Source organism: Centropristis striata, chromosome 21 (genome assembly GCF_030273125.1).
Source record: "Centropristis striata isolate RG_2023a ecotype Rhode Island chromosome 21, C.striata_1.0, whole genome shotgun sequence".
In the NCBI taxonomy this organism is placed as follows: Eukaryota; Metazoa; Chordata; class Actinopteri; order Perciformes; family Serranidae; genus Centropristis; species Centropristis striata.
In genome coordinates, this window is record NC_081537.1 from 31,761,219 (window position 1) to 31,788,974 (window position 27,756).

General features: G+C 34.0%; 1 protein-coding gene across 3 annotated transcripts in view; it reads right to left on the reverse strand.

Moving 5' to 3' along the window:
- pemt (phosphatidylethanolamine N-methyltransferase) overlaps positions 1 to 18,414 on the reverse strand; it is a 139,877-nt gene extending 121,463 nt beyond the window's left edge. For 2 of the 3 annotated variants that reach the window (XR_009389374.1, XM_059324128.1), the window contains exons 1-2: positions 18,143 to 18,414; positions 11,365 to 11,472 (exon numbers count right to left, since the gene is read on the reverse strand). Coding sequence is in view for 2 of the 3 variants with exons in the window: in XM_059324128.1 (XP_059180111.1) it covers positions 11,365 to 11,472; positions 18,143 to 18,310 (276 nt within the window). In the remaining variant the exon portion in view is untranslated. The remainder of the gene's footprint in view (positions 1 to 11,364; positions 11,473 to 18,142) is intronic. The other variant, XM_059324129.1, reaches the window with a different exon arrangement.
- Between the last annotated feature and the right edge of the window lie 9,342 nt (positions 18,415 to 27,756).

The following is a 27,756-nucleotide window of genomic DNA, read 5'->3' on the forward strand; positions in this document are numbered from 1 at the left end:
CAAGATAAAAACACTAAATCTGAGGGAAATGGTCTTGCTGCATGGACAGATAATTTACCTTGACAAGATTTCTTAAATTAAGATGATTAAATCTAGAAATAAGCATGATGAACACTTAAAATAATAAATGAACTCTTAAAACCAGATAAATTAAAGCTGCCAGCAGCGATGAACTGGCCCGAGCAGAGTGACCTGATGATTATTTGTTTCTTACCAAGATTAAAAAAATATATACTTTTTGTGTCTTTTTGTGCCTTTTCTTGTCTTTTTGTGTCTTTTTTTGGTAATTTTGTGTCTTTTTACATCTTCTTTTGGACACAAAATGACCAAAAAAGACAAAAAGTGTACAAAAGAGATAAAAAAGTAAATCTGCAAGCAGCAGATGCAAGCAGTAAAAACACTTTTTGTGTCTTTTTTGGTGTTTTTTTTTTGTTTTTTTTGTCTTTTTGTGTTTTTTTTGTTTCTTTTTTTGGTCATTTTGTCTAATTTTTGTGTATTTTTACATCTTTAATTTCACTTGACAAGATTTCTTAAATTAAGATTATTAAATCTAGAAATAAGCATGTTGAACGCTTAAAATAAGAAATTAACTCTTAAAACAAGATATATTAAAGCAGCAAGCAGCGCTGAACTGGCCCGAGCAGAGTGACCTGATGATTATTTGTTTCTTACCAAGATAAAAAAAAAACTTTAGATGTAGAAGTGTTAGATAATTTATCTTGTTTAAAGACTTTATTTCTTATTTTAAGCGTTCATGTTTTGGGCATTGACTTTGGTCTAGATCTAGCAGTTTACATATTGGGTATAGTCCCAGATAATGTTATAGATGGGAACTTGACTTTGTTACTGAGAATTCTGCTTTTAAAGTGAAGAAAACAATTACAGCTTCTTGGTTAAAGCCACAACCACCCAGTATAACAGAATGGAGAGAAAGAGTAAAAAAATGCATTTATCACAGAGAAAATCACAGCTTAAATCAGACAGGTTTGAACAAAGATGGCTGGCAGAACTTTAGTCACCTCTTCTTCTTTTTTTCCACTTTAGTTGTTCAGTAAATGTATGTAGCCATGGATACATGTTGCCCATGTATGATTTCTGGGGGTCGCCAAATCATTTTGGAAGTCATCTCTGTCTCCTCTGTCTCCACTGTGTTAAAGTGTTTTTGGTTACTTAATGTCTTTTTTTGGTCATTTTGTGGGTTTTTGTGTCTTTTTTGGTCATTCTGTGTCTTTTTTTGATCATTTTGTGGTCAATTTGTGTCTTTTTGGTCATTTGCTGTATTTATTCATGTTTTATAAAGGGTTTAACCTGAGCCAGGCCTTACCACAATGAGAATCATATCACAGTCATGCAGGTGTAGCATGATATTATTTTTATAACATACTGGTATCGGATCAGTACTCGGTATCGGCCGATACCCACAGCACAAGGATCGGAATCGTATCGGGAGGGAAAAATGGTATCCGAACTAGGGTTGTCAAAAGTATTGATACTCAAAAAGGACGAAGGACGTGGAGAGGCCTGTTAGCAAACACTGCGACCAAGTCAAGCAGCACTTCAAACTTGGCGAAACATCTTAAGGACCGACAGCCTTTACAGCCTCTACAGTGATGCGACAGGTTAGTGTCTTTGTTTCAAACTGACCTATTACTGATGTTATCGTGATTCCATCGTTAATGTTGCCCGCGTTATAATTAGCCATTAGCCGCAGCTAGCAATTAAAGGCTGATGTCACGTTAATGATTATAAGCAACTTAAATAAATAAGTCAGGCACGTAGTATGCCCAAATTACATTAATTGACACAGTGTCAGTATACATAAGCATAGAGTTAATAAGTTTACATTAATGTTGATGACTGAAAAGTGTTATTTTCTCTCTTGAAGTCCCAGAATGAAGCAGAGAAAAGCTGAAGATACATGCCTCAGACCTGAAGCTTGTTATCATAGTTGCAGTTTCTTTTTGCACAACTGTTTTTTATTATAAATATTTAACCTGTGGTTCTGTTAATTTTTGCATATTTCTTGTTCATAAAAATATTTCTGTTAAATTTTGGGGTCTTTGTTTTTATCCTGGTGGTATCGAAAATGGTATCGAGTATCGAATATTTTCCTGAGTATCGGTATCCAGTTGAACATTTTAGTATGGTGACAACCCTAATGGGAACACCTCTACACTATACGTTACTATACGGATTCCGGTGACAAGGTGCACCACCACACAAAAGAACAATGGGCCTCATTCACGAACCGTTCTGAAGAACAAATTTGTTCTTAAGTCCTACTTACGAAGATTTTACGAAGATTGTGGCATTCATGAATTTTTTTCTTAACCAGGATTTTTCTTAGGTAAGAACAAATCCTACGAACACTCAGGAGTACTCTTAAGCACATTTCAGTGCTGACATGTTGGCATGGTTGTGTTGTCTTCTTTTGTTAAGTTCAATAAAATACATTACAGTGACATTTCCGTCATATTTATGTATTTATTTATTTATTAATTTCATTTTTTTTTTAGGTATTATTCCAGAAAATAAATTGTTTGTGTTGTTGCAACCTGCACTAAGGCTGCTAGATATAATTTTCTTCCTCCGAGTGATCTCCTGCAGCAGAATTTCTAGTTCTGAACTTCTAAAGTTTTTTTTTTCTTTTTACCTGCTCCAACGGATTTACGCTTTGCTTTGGGCATTCTGTTGCTGTTTCCTCTGTGTGGCGTCTACACACAGCCCTGCAGTCCTTTTTATGGGCCCTTTTATGGGCATTAATGGGCGGTTTCCTATGCTAATCATATGTTAATTAGACTCAACTGGCACGCCCGCTCAATTTACGAGGAGATGGCATTCATCAATTTAAGAACACGGCTGCGAACAATTCAGCGGCTTAAGAACACGTTGATGAATCTGACGTAGGGTCTTCTTAGAAATCTTCTTAAGAAGGACTTAAAGGAACACTCCACCGTTTTTTCATATTAAAACATGTTATTCGGGTAAGTAAGACGAGTTGATACAGACCTCTTGCGTCTCAATGCGTGCACTCAATCGCCCTGGCGTGCGGCGCCACTTGGCTAGCACTTAGCTAGCCAAGTGGCTATGTTGTCTTGGGAGCACTTCGACTCGGCGCAGTAATATCATCACTCCTGACGGAAGTGAGAGGGAGCGGAAGTGATGATATTACTGCGCCGAGTGCTCCCAAGTGCTATTCCGCCATACATTATAGTTCTCCTTTTTATCCGCTTAGAAAAGCGCCACGTTTTATTTTGTGTCGCCATACTTGGTCGTTTAACTACTCGTGTAGCTGTATTTAAATAGGGAAAACGTGGAGGAGTTTGGTCGCTTCTAACTGTCCATCTGTTTGGATCCTAATGAATGAACTGGGCTAAGCTAAGTGCTAGCCAAGTGGCGCCGCGCGCCAGGGCGATTGAGTGCACGCATTGAGACGCAAGAGGTCTGTATCAACTCGTCTTACTTGACCGAATAACATGTTTTAATATGAAAAAACGGTGGAGTGTTCCTTTAAGTAGCATAGTGGTGATTACTGACTCCCACAACATGTGCCCTGGCAAAAAGTAGATTTCCTGAGGAGTATTTTAACCATCCTGGAACACAATGAACGGCTAATGTGACCTATTAAGAATGCAATGCTGCCTCTTCAAAGAGCTGAATACATATTGGACCACAATGTAATGGCTGGGTCAGACTGCTGGGTCGTCCATCGTGCAGACCATCTACAGTTGAGGCTCTTGTGCTGACGTCTGAAGCTTCCTCGGTCATATCAACGAGGTCTTTTTAAAAGTCTTGGAAATGGGGCAGCATGCAGCTCAAGGTTACAGAAAAAAGGAAGCATCCTCTTCTCTCGCCGGTCTTGGAGAGATCAGGGGAGGGAGGGGGAGTGTACGTGGAAAACGTGACTGAAAAGTCCCTGAAAAGTCATTGACAGCGCCAGAAGATAATAAATGATGGAAAAATATAAGACCTTTTCTCACTCAAAGAGACATCTAGAAAACCTTGAAGACCCTTCAATGTGTGGAGGAAAAATATTTCAAATAAAAGCAATTTCCCTTACTGAGACCCAACTCTGTAAGATTCTAAAGTTTCTATGGTACAACGTCATTCTGTCACATCAGCTGTTGTGACTGTTTAGTCTGTTTTAGCTGTTATTTGATAAAGTTGATGCTGGTAAAAAGAAAACCCACCACCCCATATTGCTTGTGTCCGCTCACTCTGCGTGCCTCCATTACAAAAAGGCCCCCAGAGGGATTTATGAGACTCTGGAGGTGACGTATGGTTTTCCATGGTCGCGTTATCGCTTAGCAACAGATTCGACCATGATTCGTGATCACAAACGCGACAGATTAATCACAAGAGACGCAACTGTGGCCGCCGTCGCTAACTGTGCACAACGTAAACTGATCGTAAACAAAGCAGCATGGCTAATTATGCACAGCTTCTCGCTCCGCTGATCATAAACATAGTGATTGTGAATTAACTGGCATCACTAACTGTGCGCAGAGTGTCTGGTGCTTGTTGTAAACAAACAGAGATCGCTAAGTGAACACCTCCTGCAGCAGCAGCACATACACACTGTACTGCTACAGAGCTAACTGTTAGCCTGTTAGCACATACACACTGTACTGCTACAGAGCTAACTGTTAGCCTGTTAGCACATACACACTGTACTGCTACAGGGCTAACTGTTAGCCTGTTAGCACATACACACTGTACTGCTACAGAGCTAACTGTTAGCCTGTTAGCACAAACACACTGTACTGCTACAGAGCGAACTGTTAGCCTGTTAGCACATACACACTGTACTGCTACAGAGCTAACTGTTAGCCTGTTAGCACATACACACTGTACTGCTACAGAGCTAACTGTTAGCCTGTTAGCACATACACACTGTACTGCTACAGAGCTAACTGTTAGCCTGTTAGCACATACACACTGTACTGCTACAGAGCTAACTGTTAGCCTATTAGCAGGACTGTGCTGCTTCGATTCGTTCTTGTTCTTCTTAACGAGCCGCCGGCCCCTGGTGGTTACAAAACTAACTAAAACTAACTGAAATTATAGTGAAAATGTCCTTCCTTTTCGTCTTTGTCAACTTTTTTCATACGTGATCCAGTGTTTCTATTTCTCCGCCGCTGAGTGTGTGTATTCCTGCTTTGTGGGCTTCCAGGAGAAGCACGAGTGAAATTACCGTAATGACTCCATGTTGGCTGTAAAGAGGAACTTCTCAGCTTTCAGAAAACATTGGAAATTTTCCGATAGCGTAAACCGTTTAGCTATTATGGTAATCCGAAGTGCACTTGAGCAAACATGTCGGCGGCACAACACTCGTGGATAAGCCGAAGGGAAAAAAATAATTCAAGGAACCATCCACCAAACCAATCTTCTTCCTTGTGCGGACCCCCAATTTAACATGCATGTTGTCCGCAACCCCCGCTCACTGAACACAATCTCACACGCATAGTTCAGATCACCCAAAAAGGAAACAAAATGACCAAAAATGACAGAAAATGACCAAAAAAAAGACAGAAAATGACCAAAAAAGACACAAATTGTCCACAAAATGACCAAAAAAAGACACAAAATAATTGAATCTTGCACCACATACCCCATTCCAAATAAACTAAAACTAACACTAAAACTAATAAAAACTAAACTAAAACTAAGCATTTTCAAAAACTAAAAACTAAACTTGAAAAGAAAAATTAAACAAACGAAATTAAAACTAAAACTTGTGAAAAATCCAATCCTATTATAACTTTTTTTTTTATCTTATTCTTGTATTTCCATTAGGACTTGCTCATGATAAGCTCATGAACACACTGAATACGGAAGAACGACTCTGGACCATCCAAATACCATGTCAACGTGCATTTGCAATATCAAACTCCCCGAGTGCCATTCTAGCTCAACATTTTCCCTTTTTTGATCACTAACATGCTAAACCTTCAGCACTATCAGGAGCACAGCACCGGCACAGCACATGCAGCACACACTGTGCCATGAAACAAGACAGTGTGACGAGAACAAATGTTGGTGAGGAGCGTTCTTTACCTTTCTTCAAAATGTCATCGGCATAAATCAACATGTTCCTGGTACCAGGGGTGCAGGGACAGAGGTGCAGAAGTTAGCACCCTGATGAAATAGATTTATTTCCAAAATCCCATCAGGACTTGTTTGAACTGTCACATGTTAAAGACATGTGATGAGAAATATAAATAGCTTTTTTTAGGCGCAAAGACAAATCCCAAATGTGTCTCTATTATTAGGGATGGTAGTTCAATAAAACCAAAGGATAAAAGAGCACTATAGCTCAAACAGATGAGATGAAAGCCGCCTCTCACTAAGTTCCATCAGTCCTAATGCTGTTTGCCTGGAGAGCCCACATTACAGCCATTTAGACATTATCTTCCAGCAAAATGCACAAAAAGGGTGATTTGGGATCATGTGTAAGGCCAAAAGCACCTCAGAGACATTTACTTTAATGCATATAATTGGCTTCTCTTTTGTAAGGAGAGAGCTGCTGTGTGTGTATGTGTGTGTGTGTGTGTGTGTGTGTGTGTGTGTGTGTGTGTGTGTGTGTTGGCGGGCTGATGGTCAACGGAGTCACCATTAAAGGTAAATGGAGAATCAGGATATAAAATGAACCTGTTGAAGCTCAAAGTGAAGCTGAAGTTTAAAAGCAGCCAGTAAATGACACCAGTATTAACCAATCATTCTATAGCCTTTAACCTTATGTAGTTAATGTCACAACATTATATGTATTAATCGTATTGATATTATATATCATATTTACACAATATTCTTGTCCTTTTGCACATTCTACTTATTAATATATTCTTATACTCTTAGTATATTATCTATTGTACATATATCTTGTATAGTCAAGTATTTCAATGCACATACACTACTGGTCAAAAGTTTTAGAACACACTAACTTTTCCAGAATTTAATTGAAAATGATGCAGTTTAATGTCTCAGTGTACTCTGAAATTAATGCACATTTGCAACATTTAAAATTCTTTATTGAGCATGATAGTGTTTTGAAAGTAAAAAAAAAGATTCAAAATCACATTTTATGTTGGACTAAAGGACTAAAAAAAGACACAAAATGACCAAAAAAAAGACACAAAATGAAAAAAAAGACACCAAAAAAACACAAAATGACTTACAAAGACATGAAAAGAATTCAAAAATGGACAAAATAGCCCAAGACTCCATAGAGTTAAGTTGTTAACCCATTTCTTGTTCCCTGAAAAAGGCCTACTTGTATAATTCTGAAATGTACATTATTTTCCAGTTTTGGTTAAGCTTACCTTTTTTTATTTACCTCTGGCAGTTCACCACTTACCTTTGGACCCTTTCAAGTTGTTCATTTGACTTGAACTGCTTGAATTTCAATAAAAAAATGGAAAAATTGGGTTGTTCTAAAACTTTTGACCTTTTGATCTTCTATATATATATAATATATTTTATATATTATGTTATGTATGTATGCACACACTGCACAGGCTAAACATATCACACATTGCTATGTTATTATTATTATTATTATTATTATTACTACTACTACACTGTAAAAAAAATTATGCTGCTTTTACAGAAAAAAAATGGCAGCTGTGGTTACCAGAATAATTCTGCAAAAAATACAATACAAATGTAAACAACTTTACAGAACAACTTGTAAATGTTACTGGTATTCAGTGTACAATAAATAATAACTGAATGTTAATTTACTGGTATTCAATGCAAAATAAGCAAATTCTGCATGTAAATTTTGCATAAATAATTAGTATGAAAGCAGCATCATCCTGTTAAATTAGCAGTAAAGGACGGTTTAATCTACAACTTTAAAAGTTGTTCTGTAAAGATGTTGACATATGTACTGTATTTTTTACGGAAATATTCTGGTAACCACAGCTGACGTAAAAACAACGGGACATTTTTACAGTGTACTGCTACTATTATTATTATTATTATTATTATTATTATTATTATTATTATATACATATACTGTGGCTGCCATTACTATTATTACGATATACTGTGATTTAGTACTATTATTATACGGCCTTATTATTATTATCATTATATTATCTTATTATTATTATTATTATTACTATTATTATTATTATATACTGTACTATTACAATATAACGTCTAGTCACAATAACATTATTACCATCATCTTGCCACTGTACCTTACCTACCAACTGATCTTCTTTTTAACTTCTTAAGTGTCCTACTGTGTGTTTTTTCTATTGTTGTTTTTATTTATTCAGTATTTTAGTATTTTATTCTATTGTATTTTATTGTACTATCTATCTATCTATCTATCTATCTATCTATCTAGATGGAACACAATTATTAAATTGCAGTGTCTTGGTTTTTATCCTGTTTAATTTTATTTCACTCACTTACTCAGAGTCTTTGTCACACTAGTGGTAAAACATATGAAGTTTGTCCATTCTTTATTATGAGCAACTACATTCTAATTAACAGAGCACTTGTATGACAGCAAAATGCCACTTAAAGAATGTGGGTGAGGAATAAAGGTAAAGAGGATTTTTTCGTAATATGACTAATTCAAGTTAATTGCAGAGTCATGTAAGACTCCAAGCATAACGATTAGACTGAAGTGTTGGTATGATTCACTAAGTAAACCCCATCACTGAGGAAGATGTGACTTAAGACGTATGACTCAACTGCATAGCACTTGATATGTTAGGACCCCCTTCTGACCCCTTAACTAGACCGTCTGGAGGCTGCAGTCGACTCAGTTTTAAGGCTAGAGTGGAGATACTGCTATGAAGAAGTATTCAGATCCCTTAAAAGTACTAATACCACACTGCGAAATTACTCAACTACAAGTAAAAGTGTTGCATTCAAAAATGAATTAACCCTTTGATGCACAACATGGGTCAAAAATGACCCATATCCATTTTTTAGCTAAGTAGCTTGCTAAGCTAACTAATTGGCTAACTTCTTGACTAAGTATGTTTATGTTCTACATTTTTGCAATAAATGATTTTCATCATTCAGTATTCCAGGTTTTCCTTAGTTAGTTTGTTTTTGATCATCATACATCCTAATTTTATGTTTTCCTTTTTTCATTTTTGATTAAAATCCCTTTTTGTGTCACTAAACTTCTAATGGATAACATGGGTGAAAAATGATCATATCCATTTTTTAGCTAAATAGCTTGTTAAGCTACTACTTAGCTAACTTCTTGGCTAAGTGTTAAGCTAAGTAGCTTGTAAAGCTAACTACTCTGCTTGGCTAAGTATTTAGCTAAGTAGCTTGTTAAGCTAACTACTCTTCTTGGCTAAATAGTTAGCTTAGCAAGCTACTTAGCCAAGTAGTTAGCTATGTTATAATACAAAAACATTTTTTCTTCATAAAGTATGAGAGACAAAATGGAAATAATGATCTGTTGTTATCAAAAACAAGATATTTAAACTGCCTCTTCATCTTGAGCATTTCAAGTAAAACAGATGAAGTCACTGTTTTTACAGTGCTTTTACACTGCATTGCAACTATCACATGCCAAACACCAACATTCTTTATGGCCTGATACTGACAAGCAATATTATGTCATGGATAGTCTTTTAGATATCAACTATAATCAGTCTTGATTGCCTAATCATGATCCAAAACTATGAAGATAAGATGTGTGATATGTAGCCATCTTGTCTCTGTGATAAACAGAAGGGACAGCTCTATCAGGATCAGGGGCGCCGGCGGGACAGTTGCCTTGATTTGGACAAAGATGGATTAACATCAATGACTATGTTAGATAATGGGCAGATAAACAGTTTTCACAGCTTTAGTTCATAACACTCAAATTCTCATTTGGTTTCATCCTCTAGTTCAGTAGTTCTCAACCTTTTTGAGTCGCGACCCCCAATTTAACATGCATGTTGTCCGTGACCCCCGCTCAATGAACACAGTTCAGATCACCCAAAAAAGACACAAATTGACCACAAAATGATCAAAAAAGACACAAAATGACCAAAAAAGACACAAAATGAACAAAAAAAGACACAAAATGACCAAAAAAAAGGAAACAAAATGACCAAAAGAAGACACAAAATGACCAAAAAAAGGAAACAAAATGACCAAAAAAGACACAAATTGACCACAAAATGATAAAAAAAAGACACAAAATGATTAAAAAAAGACACAAGATGACCTAAAAAGACACAAAATGACCAAAAAAAGACACAAAATGACCCAAAAAGACACAAAATGACTAAAAAAAAGACACAAAACGACCAAAATGACCCAAAAAGACACAAAATGACTAAAAAAAAGACACAAAATGACCAAAAAGACTAAAACACATGAACACTTTAACACAGTGGAGACAGAGCTGACTAACAAAATGATTTGGCAACCCCCAGAAATCATCTCACGACCCCAATTGGGGTCCCGACCCCAAGGTTGAGAATAGCTGCTCTAGTTAACTGAGTTATTGGCAGTATAAAGAAGGCAGTTTTGGATTTTTTCATTAGTTTTAGTTTCAATTTCATTGTGATTTTTTGTTTTCAAATTCAGTTCGTTTTAACGTGTTTTTAGAGTGAATTTGCTAGTTTTAATTAGTTTTTATTTTTTGGAAAAGGCTTAGTTTTAGTGTAGTTTTTATTAGTTTTAGTGTTAGTTTTATTTTTTGTAATGGGCTATGTGTTGGGTGCCAGATTCAATAAGGTCACAATAAATGTTTCCTTTATTTCCTTTGTCTGATCCATCTCAGCCCCAATAAGTTTATTAACTCATAAAACCAGATAGATTAAATAGATTTCATATCAACCAAAAAGGTTTACGAAGATGAAAACGAAGGACATTTTCACTATAATTTTAGTTAATTTTGTAACCACAAAATACAGTTTCAGTTATCATTTTTTTAAAAACTCTTTTATTTCAGTTAATGAAAATGTTTTTTCAATTCTAGTTTTCGTTATTTTGTTAGTTTTAGTTAACTATAATAACCTTGGCTCCAACGTCATTGGTGTGAAAACCAATGGGGGATCGTTGGATGCCCCCATTGGTTTTCACACCAATGAATCACATGTGTGATGTCCTGAATTGAAAATATTGCGTAATCAAAACTGCCTCATCAAAGTTGGGTAGAAAAGAGACACTAGGCTGCATGTTCACTTCAACACAATTGTACAAGATAATTTTCTTGTACACAACCAATATCCAATCAGGAGAATGGTGTCTGGAAGGTTTGAACTTTTTTAGCCAATCAAACAGAAATTGTCTTGATTTTACAATTTCTTCGCCACAGACCTCTAAACCAGACAACGTTTGTGCACCACAAAATGTTCTCCATGAGTATTTAGTAACAGTATCCCTTACCATGTTCCAGAACAACGGGTTGAAGATGATGGCGATCACTGCCACACAGAAGCTGGAGTCATGGAAATTGATGCGTTTTAGCATTCCTTCCATCAGCGTCAGGTCCATCTGAGAGAAACAGCCATGAATGCATAGAAAACATATTATTATTTAGAGATGGACGGTTATAGAATGATGGCAGAGGTCTTCACATGAATAGAAACATTAGCAAGGTTTTCTTCCAAATTCAGTGCAAATTTTTAGAAAATTATAGTGTATGCCAGTGGTGGAAAAAGTATTCAGATCCTTTACTTCAGTAAAAGTACTGATACCACACTGTAAAAATGACGTAAAAGTAATGAAGTGAAGTAAAAGTCCTGCTTTCGTAACTTACTTAAGTAAAAGTATAAAAGTATCAGCATCAAAATGTACTTTAAGTATCAAAAGTAAAAGTACTCGTTTTGCAGAATGGACCCACTGAGATTGTTTTATATATTCCAAATATATAAGATTTTTTTTATTGATGCATTTATGTAAGCAGCATTTTAGTTTTGTAAAGATAGGGTTAATTTTAACTGCCTTATATACTGTTATGAGGTTTAATAAAAACAAAATGTCTAACTTTAAATTTATCATGTTTTTATGTTAAAAATAACTGCAAAATAACTAAATCTGTCAGCTAAATGTAATGGAGTAAAAAGTAAAATATTTGCCTCAAAATGTAGTGGAGTAGAAGCATAAAGTTACATAAAATTGGAATACTCAAGTAAAGTACAAGTACCTCAAAATTGTACTTAAGTACAGTACTTGAGTAAATGTACTTGGTTACCATGGGGTCTATTGAAAATTTACCTATTGGATTTTTGCATTGGTCTTTCATGGCAAAAAACAAGCTCTGTGATAAACACATTTCTGAATACGTTTATGATGTTGGAGGCGTTAATGCAGCTGATGAAAGTAAAATACTGCTATATTGAACTACACAATGGTCACATGACTTCTACGTCACAGATGTTCTAGCTAGCAAATCTGTAGCCTTATAAATTGTTTAACACAAACCCTTTCATAGGGCTGCACGACTACGGCCAAAATGATAATCACGATTATTTTGATCAATATTGTAATCACGATTACTAATCACAATTATTAATCATGTTAGGGAAAACATCTGTATTTTTATTGCACTACTTTTAAACAAACAATAGGAACAGTTTTTAGTGTCTGGTGCTTGTTGTAAACAAACAGAGATCGCTAAGTGAACACCTCCTGCAGCAGCAGCACATACGCACTGTACTGCTACAGAGCTAACTGTTAGCCTGTTAGCACATACACACTGTACTGCTACAGAGCTAACTGTTAGCCTGTTAGCACATACACACTGTACTGCTACAGAGCTAACTGTTAGCCTGTTAGCACATACACACTGTACTGCTACAGAGCTAACTGTTAGCCTGTTAGCACATACACACTGTACTGCTACAGAGCTAACTGTTAGCCTGTTAGCACATACACACTGTACTGCTACAGAGCTAACTGTTAGCCTGTTAGCACATACACACTGTACTGATACAGAGCTAACTGTTAGCCTGTTAGCACATACACACTGTACTGATACAGAGCTAACTGCTAGCCTGTTAGCACATGCACACTGTACTGCTAAAGAGCTAACTGTTAGCCTATTAGCACATACACACTGTACTGCTACAGAGTTAACTGTTAGCCTGTTAGCACATACACACTGTACTGCTACAGAGCTAACTGTTAGCCTATTAGCACATACACACTGTACTGATACAGAGCTAGCTGTTAGCCTGTTTGCACATACACACTGTACTGCTACAGAGCTAACTGTTAGCCTGTTAGCACATACACACTGTACTGCTACAGAGCTAACTGTTAGCCTATTAGCACATACACACTGTACTGATACAGAGCTAGCTGTTAGCCTGTTAGCACATACACACTGTATTGATACAGAGCTAACCGTTAGCCTGTTAGCACATACACACTGTACTGATACAGAGCTAACTGTTAGCCTGTTAGCACATACACACTGTACTGATACAGAGCTAACTGTTAGCCTGTTAGCACATACACACTGTACTGCTACAGAGCTAACTGTTAGCCTATTAGCACATACACACTGTACTGATACAGAGCTAGCTGTTAGCCTGTTTGCACATACACACTGTACTGCTACAGAGCTAACTGTTAGCCTGTTAGCACATACACACTGTACTGCTACAGAGCTAACTGTTAGCCTGTTAGCACATACACACTGTACTGATACAGAGCTAACTGTTAGCCTATTAGCAATTTGCAGACTGGACGCTAAGGGGTTAACATCCCCTCCGGCTCTGCAGCTGGGAGAGACTGCTGCAGGAGGACTGTGCCACTTCGACTCGTTCTTACTCTTCTTAACGAGCCGCGGGGGCCGGCGGCTTGTTAAGAAGAGTAAGAACGAGTCTCCAAAAGTCTCCAATAACACCAGAAAAAGTCGCTGGATTTGTCGCCAGTCGCTTTTTTGTAAAATAGTCACTAAGGGGGTCTGAAAAGTCGCTAAATATAGCAACAAAGTTGCTAAGTTGACAACACTGCTTCCCCAGCTTTTACAAATGGCGCGTGTTGTACTACGTCACATCCTGCTTAGCCGTTCTATCCAATCAGCAACCAGGCTTTTTTCAGGGTAGAAAAGCGGCCCCGCCCCCTGGTGGTTGGTGGACTACTGGTGTAGAAAGTGATTGATTAGATCTGCAGGAGAGCCGCATTTTAAAATGGAAATATCACCGACAATCAGGTTAATTTAATCGTGGCGGCCAACATTATGATCACGATTACAATTTGAAGAATACGTTTAAATAACAATTTTATACCGCATGCATAAAACTGCATGGCTTTGCCCCAAACTGCATGGGATTAGCATAAAGTGTGCATGCCTGGGGAGTCTTGTGGGTACCCATAGAACCCATTCCCATTTAGATATGTTGAGGTCAGAGGCGCAGGGACCCTTTTAAAAGTGGCCATGCCTCTTCTTCACTTGATAAAATGTTTCTAGCCCCTGGTGGTTGGTGGACTACTGGTGTAGAAAGTGATTGATTAGATATGCAGGAGAGCTGCATTTTAAAATGGAAACATTGCAGGCTAATTTAATCGTTAAAATTCGGTTAATTGTGCAGCCCTAGCACGCATGCATGGCACATTGGCATAAAAATGATTTCAGTGAGTGATGTAAGTTGGAAAAGCATAGACTGGTATTGGTTCTGTTACACTGGAGAGCTGTGTGTGGTTTTCAAGCTTGTGGCTGCTGACGCCAGAGATGGAGAGCAACAAAGGAAGTCCTGAGGCCCAATGACCTCAGTTTGGTTTCAATGCTTTATGTTTTTATATCAGTGTTGAGGCTACAAGGGGCCAAACAGCCACCAGTACTAAATATAATTATACAGTTTGAAACAATAGAATGTGTATGGTGCATTCTGCCCTACAAAGTCTAACTGCAGTAACTACATTGTTGGTCAAAATTGAGTTATAACTAAAAGATGAACTCCTTGATGTCTGTTTTATCTTGTGACAAAATTTTAGATTCAAATTTTGCTTTATTTCAGAGAAATAATGATATGAAAAATTGCAATAACTACAAAATCCACTGTGATACAATACAGCCTTGTATTTCTTCATTGTGTTAAATAGTGAAGACAACAATAATAGAAATTATAAGTTTATTTGAAAGGGAAATTACCCCTATTATTAATATTAGTGATTAAGTAAAAAAGTGAGATAAAATTTTATTAAGACTAAAATATAACATTACTTTATAATATTAAGTCTAAAATACCAGCTCTTTGAATAGAGTTGTTAAATAATTTTAAATACACTTATAACAAAATCAATATGAAAATGTTTATTCACTGAAAGCTAAATATAAAAGCTTAAAGAAGACAACAACATTGTAGTTACTGCACTCTGTTTTTTCCTTTTTTATTTATTTATTATTATTATTTTGCGTTATTACCTACTATTAGAACGTTTTACAGCAAAACCAGAGTGCAGTAACTACATTTTTGCATAAAAATTACATCATCAATTCCAGATATAAAAAATCTTTCCTGCCACATGCCATCACACTGTACAATAACAAATAGCCTGGTTCATTACATACCGTCGTTATGCACACTGTTCATTGCACCTTATTTGTTTCATAGCACCAACATTTTTATACTGCATATTCATATTTATTCTGCACTGGAATTCTATTCCTTAATACATACTCCTTCTTTAGACACTTTATTTTTATTTTTACATTACATTTTATTGTATTTTTATATTTTATTGCTTGAAGTATGCCTAGGTTGTTCTTTTTATTTAATTGTGTTGTTATTGTCTCTGTGTGTAATGCTGCTGCTACACTGTCATTTCCCAGCTTGGGATGAATAAAGTATATCTATCTATCTATCTATCTATCTATCTATCTATCTATCTATCTATCTATCTAATACATGTAGAAATAATAATAATAACAAATAATAACCTGGTTCATTACATACTGTCTATGCACTTTATGTGTTTTTATGCACACTGTTCATTGCACCTTATTTGTTTTATAGCACCAACATTTTTATACTGTAAATTCATATTTATTCTGCACTGGAATTCTATTCTACTCCTTCTTTAGACACTTTATATTTTATTGTATTTTTATTGTATTTTTATATTTTATTGCTTGAAGTATGCCTAGGTTGTTCTTTTTATTTAATTGTGTTGTTATTGTCTCTGTGTGTAATGCTGCTGCTACACTGTAATTTCCCAGCTTGGGATAAATAAAGTCCATCTATCTATCTATCTATCTCTCTCTCTCTCTCTCTCTCTCTCTCTCTCTCTCTCTCTCTCTCTCTCTCTCTCTCTCTCTCTCTCTCTCTCTCTCTCTCTCTCTCTCTCTCTCTATCTATCTATCTATCTAATACATGTAGAAATAAGTGTCTTATCAATAACCGACAGTGGTGGAAAAAGTATTCAGATCTCTTACTTAAGTAAAAGTACTAATACCACACTGTGAAATTACTCCACTACAAGTAAAAGTCCTGCATTCAAAACTTACTGAAGTAAAAGTACAGAAGGATCAGCATCAAAATGTACTTAAAGTATCAAAAGTAAAAGTACTCGTTTTGCAGAATGGACCCACTCAGAGTGTTTCATATATTCTAAAAATATGTTTTTGGATTATTATTTTTGATGCATTTATGTACGGACCGCTTTAATTTTCCCAAGGTAAGGCTCATTTTTACTACTTAAAACATTTACAATTTAAAACATGTTAACATGTTAGCAAACATTTCATATTAATTATGTTTTTATGTTAAATCTTGAACTGAAAAGTAACTAAAGCTGTCAGCTAAATATAGTGGAGTAAAAAGTACAATATTTGCCTCAAAATGTAGTGAAGTAGAAGTATAAAGTAACATAAAATGGAAATACTCAAGTAAAGTACAAATATCTCAAAATTGTACTTAAGTACAGTACTTGAGTAAATGTACTTAGTTACTTTCCACCACTGATAACCGACCTATTACCCATTTGGCTGGCCAGTTAAAAAAAAAATTAAAACATTTTTTTCTCAGTTTTACCCTTTGTGTAGTTACTGCAGTTAGACTTTGTAGGGTAGAATAGGTAGCATACCTTGCACTGCTTAAAAACTGTCGGTTCAGTTCAGCTTTTTTATTTCGAACATGTGCGAGTAACACAACAAAGTAAACACAAAAACAAATACATCCAATGAGAATAATCAAAACAAAACAAAAAATAGCAATAGTCAAAACAAACGCTGTAATGTGAACGCAACATGTCCGAAAAGGAGTAGGATGAAGCATATGCTTATTTAAACCTTCTCCACTACTCAGTTAACACTTTTTTTTCCCCCTAAACACATATTTAAATAATACATATTTACAAAAAATAAATAAATACAATTTTTTTTTTTTTTTTTGAAGAGAAATAGATTACATAAACAAATACATGAATAATTTATAATTTATGAAAACACCCGGTTGTTAAAGCCCTTCTTCCTCCCTGTACCTTGTGAAAACCATGTGTTTGTACCGCTTTTTAACCCTATAAAGCCAAGTGTATCATATTTGATACACAAGTTTTTGAGACCTATACATAATCAGTGTGATGTTTTTTTCCTAATAAACCTGACGTGTTGAAAAAAACAACAACTGAGCAACAAATTGCACAAAAATACAAGATATAGCAAAAATGATACGCAGGTTCCACTGGTGGATCAGTCATTGCTGCGTGAAAACTTCATATCAGCAGATGTACGATGTGTTATATGGAAAAAAATATTTTGCATTTTGCAGGAAAATGTTAAAAGAAAGTAAAGTCTTAAAAGGTTAAAAATGTTGGGTTGTATATGTTTTTGTTAGTTCAAGAAAAACAAACTGTGAGCAACAAATTGCACAAAAAGAACTGATGTATCAAATATGATACAAATTAAAATCATATACGCCTATTGTTTTTAGATTTTTTTTTTAAATGATCTGTCAGCAGGTTCAATAAGCAAAAAAAAAGATTTTTTTGGCAATTATTTAATGGTTCAGGCTTTATAGGGTTAAACTGAATCATGCTTGGACATTGCTTGAGCTCCACACCCGGTCTTGCAGAACACCATGCTTTTATTTTGAAACACACGACTGTACCGCCTGTTTTCCGGCTGTCACGAGCTCAGCAAAAGAAAAAAACAGCGACTCTCAGCCCGGAGCTCGGCTGACTGTGTGTGTGTGTGTGAGCGCTTTAACCGACTCACCTGACCGTTAGCCGTTAACACTAGCTCTGGAGTCAACCGGTTCAGTTTTACCTTCGAATAATCGACGTTGTTGAGTCCTCCGCAGCAGTCCAGCGGCACAGAGAGCGGGCTTTCCCCGGGATTAGTGTCTCGAGCGGCGGCCGGGTCGCTCAGACCAGCAGCTCTCATCTATGTTTGTCAAAGATCAACAATATTGCACAATATTAAGTGCAAAGGTCTGTTTTTTTCAGTGAAAGAAGGGTGCAGTTGCTGGGGAGAACAACACAAGTCCAGATAACCTCTAACCCTTCCCAGTGCATCATGGGAAATGAAGTTCAAAACCCACTGATACAGGATAGATGATGCAACTATATGGTTTCTCACAATTAGATGATATTCACAAGCAGAAATCTATGAAAAACTTACAATTTGAACCTGCAGCAACACATGATATGGTTTATTTTTTATTTTATTTTTTTTTATTTTGTAGTAAACTAATACTGTGTTGCTCCACAGTGACACCTACTGGCTGATTTTATTAACCTTCTGATGCACAACAAGGGTCAAAAATGTTATTTTATGCTGGCTGTGTGTTTGAATAACTTTTATTATTATTATTATTATTATTACAACAGATCATTATATCCATTTTTCCTTTCAAACGTTATGAAGAAAAATATTTTTTGTATCATTAGACACATGGGTCAAAAATGACTTTGTGCATTAGAAGCGTAGTGGAAAAAAGGGTTTTTATTCAAAAAGTAAGAAATGAAAACAAAAAAATGCGGATGCATGATGACCAAAAACAAGTTAATTGAGGGAATACTGAAAGATGAAATTAAGTTATTGCAAAGATAAAGAAAATAAAAACTTAGCCGGGTCACTTTAGACACATGTTGTTTACACTTTAATTTACATTTGAGTTTTGATTTCATGGCAATAAATGTGACGACTATCATAAATATAATGCTCGTAGTTTTCCTTAGTCGTCACATTTATTGCCATAAAATAAAAACTCAAATGTAAGTTAAAGTGTCACATTACTACTACATTCACACGATTCTCATTCCTCAGTTGATTGACAGGTCTGTAAGTCGTGTATAACAGCAGACGTGAACTGTGAGTCGTTGTTTTACTGCCTTTAAAGACTGTTTACACCTGCATCACTGCAGAAAGCCTTACATTACATTTAATATCATAAAACTGGTTGGTTGACATGTAAAAGAGAAATAAAATTAGACAATATGCTTTGACAGAACAAGCATGAATAAAACTCCTGCAAAAATAAAAATTATATATATATATATACATGCATATAGTATATACATATACATACACACACACATATACATATAGTATCTATATATACATACACACACACATATACATATAGTATCTATATAAACATACACACACATATATACATATAGTATCTATATAAACATACACACACACATATACATATAGTATCTATGTAAACATACACACACATATACATATAGTATCTATATATACATACACACACACACACATATATATACATATATATATATATTTTTTCTTCTTCTCCCCCTTCCCTCTATGTTTGTCTTTTCTCTTCTCCATCTCTTTCTTTCCTCCATCATTTTCTCTTCTTTTCCCTCCTCTCTTCTTCTCCTCTCTTCCTTTTCATTTCCATTGTCTCATTTTCTCTCTCCTCTTTCTCTTTTTGGTTCCCCATTTTCTCTTTTCTTCCTTTCTCTTCCCTTTCTCTCATCCTTTTCTTTTGTTTTCCACATTTTCCTTTCCCTATACTTTTATCCTTCCCTTCTCTCACCCCTGCCTTTCTTTTCTTTTCCCTTTCATATTTTTCCTTCTCCCCCTCCTCCTCCTCCTTTCTTTTTCTCCTCCTGCTCCCTCCTTTGCTGTCCTCTCTTTTCTTCTTTTCCCTTCTCATTTCTTTGAGTCTTCTATCCATTTCCTTCTTGCCATTTTTCACTGTCCTCTCATTCTTTCCCTTTGTTCACCTCTTGTTGTTCCTCCTCTGTCCTCTCCTCTTGCTGTTTAAATATCCTCTACATATCTCCTCTCCTCTATTTTGATTCCTTAATTCCTTTTCCTCTCCACTTCATCTAGTCATCTACCCCCCACCACTCCTCTTACCCTCCTCTGATCTTTTTTTCATCCCCTATTTAATTTCTCCCCAGTCTTGTTTTTCCTCCTCTCCGTCCATTCTCCCCCTTCCTTTTACTACTCCTTCCTCTCCTCCTTCAGCCCCCCTCCTGTTTGTTTGGAGTCGATCAGTTAGGTAAAAGCCGCCCCATGTGGCGGCAGACACAGAGGGAGCTTATAAAGCCTTATAAAGCTTCGCAGCTCCCTGACTGAGTGTACTGTCCGTTCATCAGGCTGGAAGCTGTCGGAGGCGAGAACTCTGTAATGTGAAATCAAACGAGCATGACTCCCAGCCAGCAGGTGAAGATTATCACTGTAATTGAGTCTCTCTCCTCTTTCTTCCCCTTTTCCATCTGTCCTTCTTCATCTGCTCCTGCTGCTTAAGCTCCTTCCAGCCCACATGTAAACAACAGAAGGAATATAAAGAAGAAGGCGATGAAATGCAAATGTGACAATGAAAAAGTTGAATCCTTTGTATTGTCATGGAGCAGCTTGAACCACTCAGACCCAGAACATACTGTTATTGTGTATGTGGTGTTTGCATTGACACAGACTGTTCTCTCTGCCTCCTCACATTCAAATATCTATACCCATGTCTTTAAAGGAACACTCCACCGTTTTTTCATATTAAAACATGTTATTCGGTCAAGTAAGACGAGTTGATACAGACCTCTTGCGTCTCAATGCGTGCACTCAATCGCCCTGGCGCGCGGCGCCACTTGGCTAGCACTTAGCTTAGCCCAGTTCATTCATTAGGATCAAAACAGATGGACACTCTGTCACAGCCACGGAATCACTAAAATTTCCGTGAAACTGACACGGATTTCGCTACAATGCAAGTTAATGACAGTCATATCCCGTGGCTATTCCATGGATATTTGTTCCTATTGGTTTGCTCCAAGTCACGTGACTTTCAAGGTCCCGGTGGTCAGAACAAAAAACATGGCGGACAGTTCTGTCATTTTTACTTGAAATTTTTTTTTGACTTAGTTTCTGCATAAAAATGGATTTTGATCCCATTTCTAGCGAGAAATATATGTTGAATATATGTTGAATATATGTTGAGTGAATGTACATAATCACTTTGTATGTTGGAATAGCCACGGGATATGACTGTCATTAACTTGCATTGTAGCGAAATCCGTGTCAGTTTCACGGATTTTGAGTTAAGCGAATCCGTGGCTATTTCACGGATTCCTGTGAGACCAGGTTGAGATTGGTTAGCATCAGTAGAAAAGTACTGTGTGAAAGTGTGATGTGAGTAAACTGTTGCATAATAGCAGTCAGACATTAGCACTTAAAGCTAAAGCTAAATTGCCTTGAGAGTTTCTCTATTTAGTGACTTTTCAGACCCCTCTAGCGTCTTTTTCTGGTGTTACTGGACACTTTTGGAGACTTGTTCTTAATCTTCTTAACAGAAGACAGTGCATTTGTAGTTCCAAACAAATTTAGGTTGTTTTTTACTCTCTTTTTGTCTCTCGTACGACATTATTCCTCTCTCCTACAGCGCCCATTGCATTCACAGGCACATGGTCAATTATGCAAATTAGGTGAGACGTCATTTTGTGACTTATAGCGACGTTTAGGACAGCCAATAGCTACTTTCCTTACTGAGGAGTTGGCAACACTGCTTCTGTTTGGCTGTTTTCACCTGGGGGTACCTGTGCGCTGTAGGGTCTACAGCAGGGGTCTCAAAGTCAAATTACCTGGGGGCCGCTGGAGGCAGTATCAAAATGACCAAAAAAAAGACACAAAATTACTAAAAAAAAATGTTTTTAAAAAGACACAAAATTACCAAAAAAGCCCACGAAATGACTAAAAAGACAAAAAATGACTGCAAAAGACACAAAATTACTTACAAAAGACACAAAATGACAGAAAAATACACATAATTAGCAAAAAAGACACACAATTATTTTTAAAAAAGACACAAAATGACAGAAAAATAACTAAATTACTTAAAAAAGAAACAAACAGGACACAAAATTATTTTAAAATGAGACAAAAAAAGACACAAAATGACCAAAAGACACAAAATTACTAAAAAAGACACAAAATTACCCAAAAAAAGACACAATTATTAAAAAACGACACACAATTATTAAAAAAAAAGACACAAAATTACCAAAAAAGCCCACAAAATGACTGCAAAAGACACAAAATTACTTACAAAAGACACAAAATGACAAAAAAAATACACATAATTAGCAAAAAAAGACACACAATTATTTTTAAAAAAGACACAAAATGACCAAAAGAGACACAAAATGACAGAAAAATAACTAAATTACTTAAAAAAGAAACAAACAGGACACAAAATTATTTTAAAATGACACAAAATGAGACAAAAAAAGACACAAAATGACCAAAAGACACAAAATTACTAAAAAAGACACAAAATTACCCAAAAAAGACACAATTATTAAAAAAACGACACACAATTATAAAAAAAAGACACAAAATTACCAAAAAAGCCCACAAAATGACAAAAAAGACACAAAATGACTGCAAAAGACACAAAATTACTTACAAAAGACACAAAATGACAAAAAAATACACATAATTAGCAAAAAAGACACACAATTATTTTTAAAAAAGACACAAAATGACCAAAAGAGACACAAAATGACAGAAAAATAACTAAATTACTTAAAAAAGAAACAAACAGGACACAAAATTATTTTAAAATGACACAAAATGAGACAAAAAAAGACACAAAATTACCAAAAAAGCCCACAAAATGACAAAAAAGACACAAAATGACTGCAAAAGACACAAAATTACTTACAAAAGACACAAAATGACAAAAAAAAATACACATAATTAGCAAAAAAGACTCAAAAAGACACAAAATGACCTAAAGAGACACAAAATGACAAAAAAATAACTAAATTACTTAAAAAAGAAACAAACAGGACACAAAATTATTTTAAAATGACACAAAATGAGACAAAAAAAGACACAAAATGACCAAAAGACACAAAATTACTAAAAAAAGACACAAAATTGCCCAAAAAAAAGACACAATTATTAAAAAACGACACACAATTATTAAAAAAAGACACAAAATTACCAAAAAAGCCCACAAAATGACAAAAAAGACACAAAATGACTGCAAAAGACACAAAATTACTTACAAAAGACACAAAATGACAAAAAAATACACAAAATGACCAAAAGACACAAAATTACTAAAAAAGACACAAAATTACCCAAAAAAAGACACAATTATTAAAAAACGACACACAATTATTAAAAAAAGACACACAATTATTAAAAAAAGACACAAAATTACTAAAAAAAAATTTTTTTTAAAAGACACAAAATTACCAAACAAGCCCACAAAATGACAAAAAAGACACAAAATGACTGCAAAAGACACAAAATTACTTACAAAAGACACAAAATGACAAAAAAATACACATAATTAGCAAAAAAGACACACAATTATTTTTTAAAAAAGACACAAAATGACCTAAAGAGACACAAAATGACAGAAAAATAACTAAATTACTTAAAAAAGAAACAAACAAGACACAAAATGGGACAAAAAAAGACACAAAATGACCAAAAGACACAAAATGACTAAAAAAGACACAAAATTACCCAAAAAAAGACACAATTATTAAAAAACGACACACAATTATTAAAAAAAGACACAAAATTACCAAAAAAGCCTACAAAATGACAAAAAAGACACAAAATGACTGCAAAAGACACAAAATGACAAAAAAATACACATAATTAGCAAAAAAGACACACAATTATTTTTTAAAAAAGACACAAAATGACCAAAAGAGACACAAAATGACAGAAACAAACAGGACACAAAATTATTTTAAAATGACACAAAATGACTGCAAAAGACACAAAATTACTTACAAAAGACACAAAATGACAAAAAAATACACATAATTAGCAAAAAAGACACACAATTATTTTTAAAAAAGACACAAAATGACCTAAGGAGACACAAAATGACAGAAAAATAACTAAATTACTTAAAAAAGAAACAAACAGGACACAAAATTATTTTAAAATGACACAAAATGAGACAAAAAAAGACACAAAATGACCAAAAGACACAAAATTACTAAAAAAGACACAAAATTACCCAAAAAAGACACAATTATTAAAAAAACGACACACAATTATAAAAAAAAAGACACAAAATTACCAAAAAAGCCCACAAAATGACAAAAAAGACACAAAATGACTGCAAAAGACACAAAATTACTTACAAAAGACACAAAATGACAAAAAAATACACATAATTAGCAAAAAAGACACACAATTATTTTTTAAAAAAGACACAAAATGACCTAAAGAGACACAAAATGACAGAAAAATAACTAAATTACTTAAAAAAGAAACAAACAAGACACAAAATGGGACAAAAAAAGACACAAAATGACCAAAAGACACAAAATGACTAAAAAAGACACAAAATTACCCAAAAAAAGACACAATTATTAAAAAACGACACACAATTATTAAAAAAAGACACAAAATTACCAAAAAAGCCTACAAAATGACAAAAAAGACACAAAATGACTGCAAAAGACACAAAATGACAAAAAAATACACATAATTAGCAAAAAAGACACACAATTATTTTTTTAAAAAGACACAAAATGACCAAAAGAGACACAAAATGACAGAAAAATAACTAAATTACTTAAAAAAGAAACAAACAGGACACAAAATTATTTTAAAATGACACAAAATGAGACAAAAAAAGACACAAAATTACCAAAAAAGCCCACAAAATGACAAAAAAGACACAAAATGACTGCAAAAGACACAAAATTACTTACAAAAGACACAAAATGACAAAAAAAAATACACATAATTAGCAAAAAAGACTCAAAAAGACACAAAATGACCTAAAGAGACACAAAATGACAAAAAAATAACTAAATTACTTAAAAAAGAAACAAACAGGACACAAAATTATTTTAAAATGACACAAAATGAGACAAAAAAAGACACAAAATGACCAAAAGACACAAAATTACTAAAAAAAGACACAAAATTGCCCAAAAAAAAGACACAATTATTAAAAAACGACACACAATTATTAAAAAAAGACACAAAATTACCAAAAAAGCCCACAAAATGACAAAAAAGACACAAAATGACTGCAAAAGACACAAAATTACTTACAAAAGACACAAAATGACTGCAAAAGACACATAATTAGCAAAAAAGACACACAATTATTTTTAAAAAAGACACAAAATGACCTAAGGAGACACAAAATGACAGAAAAATAACTAAATTACTTAAAAAAGAAACAAACAGGACACAAAATTATTTTAAAATGACACAAAATGAGACAAAAAAAGACACAAAATGACCAAAAGACACAAAATTACTAAAAAAGACACAAAATTACCCAAAAAAAGACACAATTATTAAAAAACGACACACAATTATTAAAAAAAGACACACAATTATTAAAAAAAGACACAAAATTACTAAAAAAAAATTTTTTTTAAAAGACACAAAATTACCAAACAAGCCCACAAAATGACAAAAAAGACACAAAATGACTGCAAAAGACACAAAATTACTTACAAAAGACACAAAATGACAAAAAAATACACATAATTAGCAAAAAAGACACACAATTATTTTTTAAAAAAGACACAAAATGACCTAAAGAGACACAAAATGACAGAAAAATAACTAAATTACTTAAAAAAGAAACAAACAAGACACAAAATGGGACAAAAAAAGACACAAAATGACCAAAAGACACAAAATGACTAAAAAAGACACAAAATTACCCAAAAAAAGACACAATTATTAAAAAACGACACACAATTATTAAAAAAAGACACAAAATTACCAAAAAAGCCTACAAAATGACAAAAAAGACACAAAATGACTGCAAAAGACACAAAATGACAAAAAAATACACATAATTAGCAAAAAAGACACACAATTATTTTTTAAAAAAGACACAAAATGACCAAAAGAGACACAAAATGACAGAAACAAACAGGACACAAAATTATTTTAAAATGACACAAAATGACTGCAAAAGACACAAAATTACTTACAAAAGACACAAAATGACAAAAAAATACACATAATTAGCAAAAAAGACACACAATTATTTTTAAAAAAGACACAAAATGACCTAAGGAGACACAAAATGACAGAAAAATAACTAAATTACTTAAAAAAGAAACAAACAGGACACAAAATTATTTTAAAATGACACAAAATGAGACAAAAAAAGACACAAAATGACCAAAAGACACAAAATTACTAAAAAAGACACAAAATTACCCAAAAAAGACACAATTATTAAAAAAACGACACACAATTATAAAAAAAAAGACACAAAATTACCAAAAAAGCCCACAAAATGACAAAAAAGACACAAAATGACTGCAAAAGACACAAAATTACTTACAAAAGACACAAAATGACAAAAAAATACACATAATTAGCAAAAAAGACACACAATTATTTTTAAAAAAGACACAAAATGACCAAAAGAGACACAAAATGACAGAAAAATAACTAAATTACTTAAAAAAGAAACAAACAGGACACAAAATTATTTTAAAATGACACAAAATGAGACAAAAAAAGACACAAAATTACCAAAAAAGCCCACAAAATGACAAAAAAGACACAAAATGACTGCAAAAGACACAAAATTACTTACAAAAGACACAAAATGACAAAAAAAAATACACATAATTAGCAAAAAAGACTCAAAAAGACACAAAATGACCTAAAGAGACACAAAATGACAAAAAAATAACTAAATTACTTAAAAAAGAAACAAACAGGACACAAAATTATTTTAAAATGACACAAAATGAGACAAAAAAAGACACAAAATGACCAAAAGACACAAAATTACTAAAAAAAGACACAAAATTACCCAAAAAAAGACACAATTATTAAAAAACGACACACAATTATTAAAAAAAGACACACAATTATTAAAAAAAGACACAAAATTACTAAAAAAAAATTTTTTTTAAAAGACACAAAATTACCAAACAAGCCCACAAAATGACAAAAAAGACACAAAATGACTGCAAAAGACACAAAATTACTTACAAAAGACACAAAATGACAAAAAATACACATAATTAGCAAAAAAGACACACAATTATTTTTTAAAAAAGACACAAAATGACCTAAAGAGACACAAAATGACAGAAAAATAACTAAATTACTTAAAAAAGAAACAAACAGGACACAAAATTATTTTAAAATGACACAAAATGAGACAAAAAAAGACACAAAATGACCAAAAGACACAAAATGACTAAAAAAGACACAAAATTACCCAAAAAAAGACACAATTATTAAAAAACGACACACAATTATTAAAAAAAGACACAAAATTACCAAAAAAGCCCACAAAATGACTGCAAAAGACACAAAATGACAAAAAAGACACAAAATTACTTACAAAAGACACAAAATGACAAAAAATACACATAATTAGC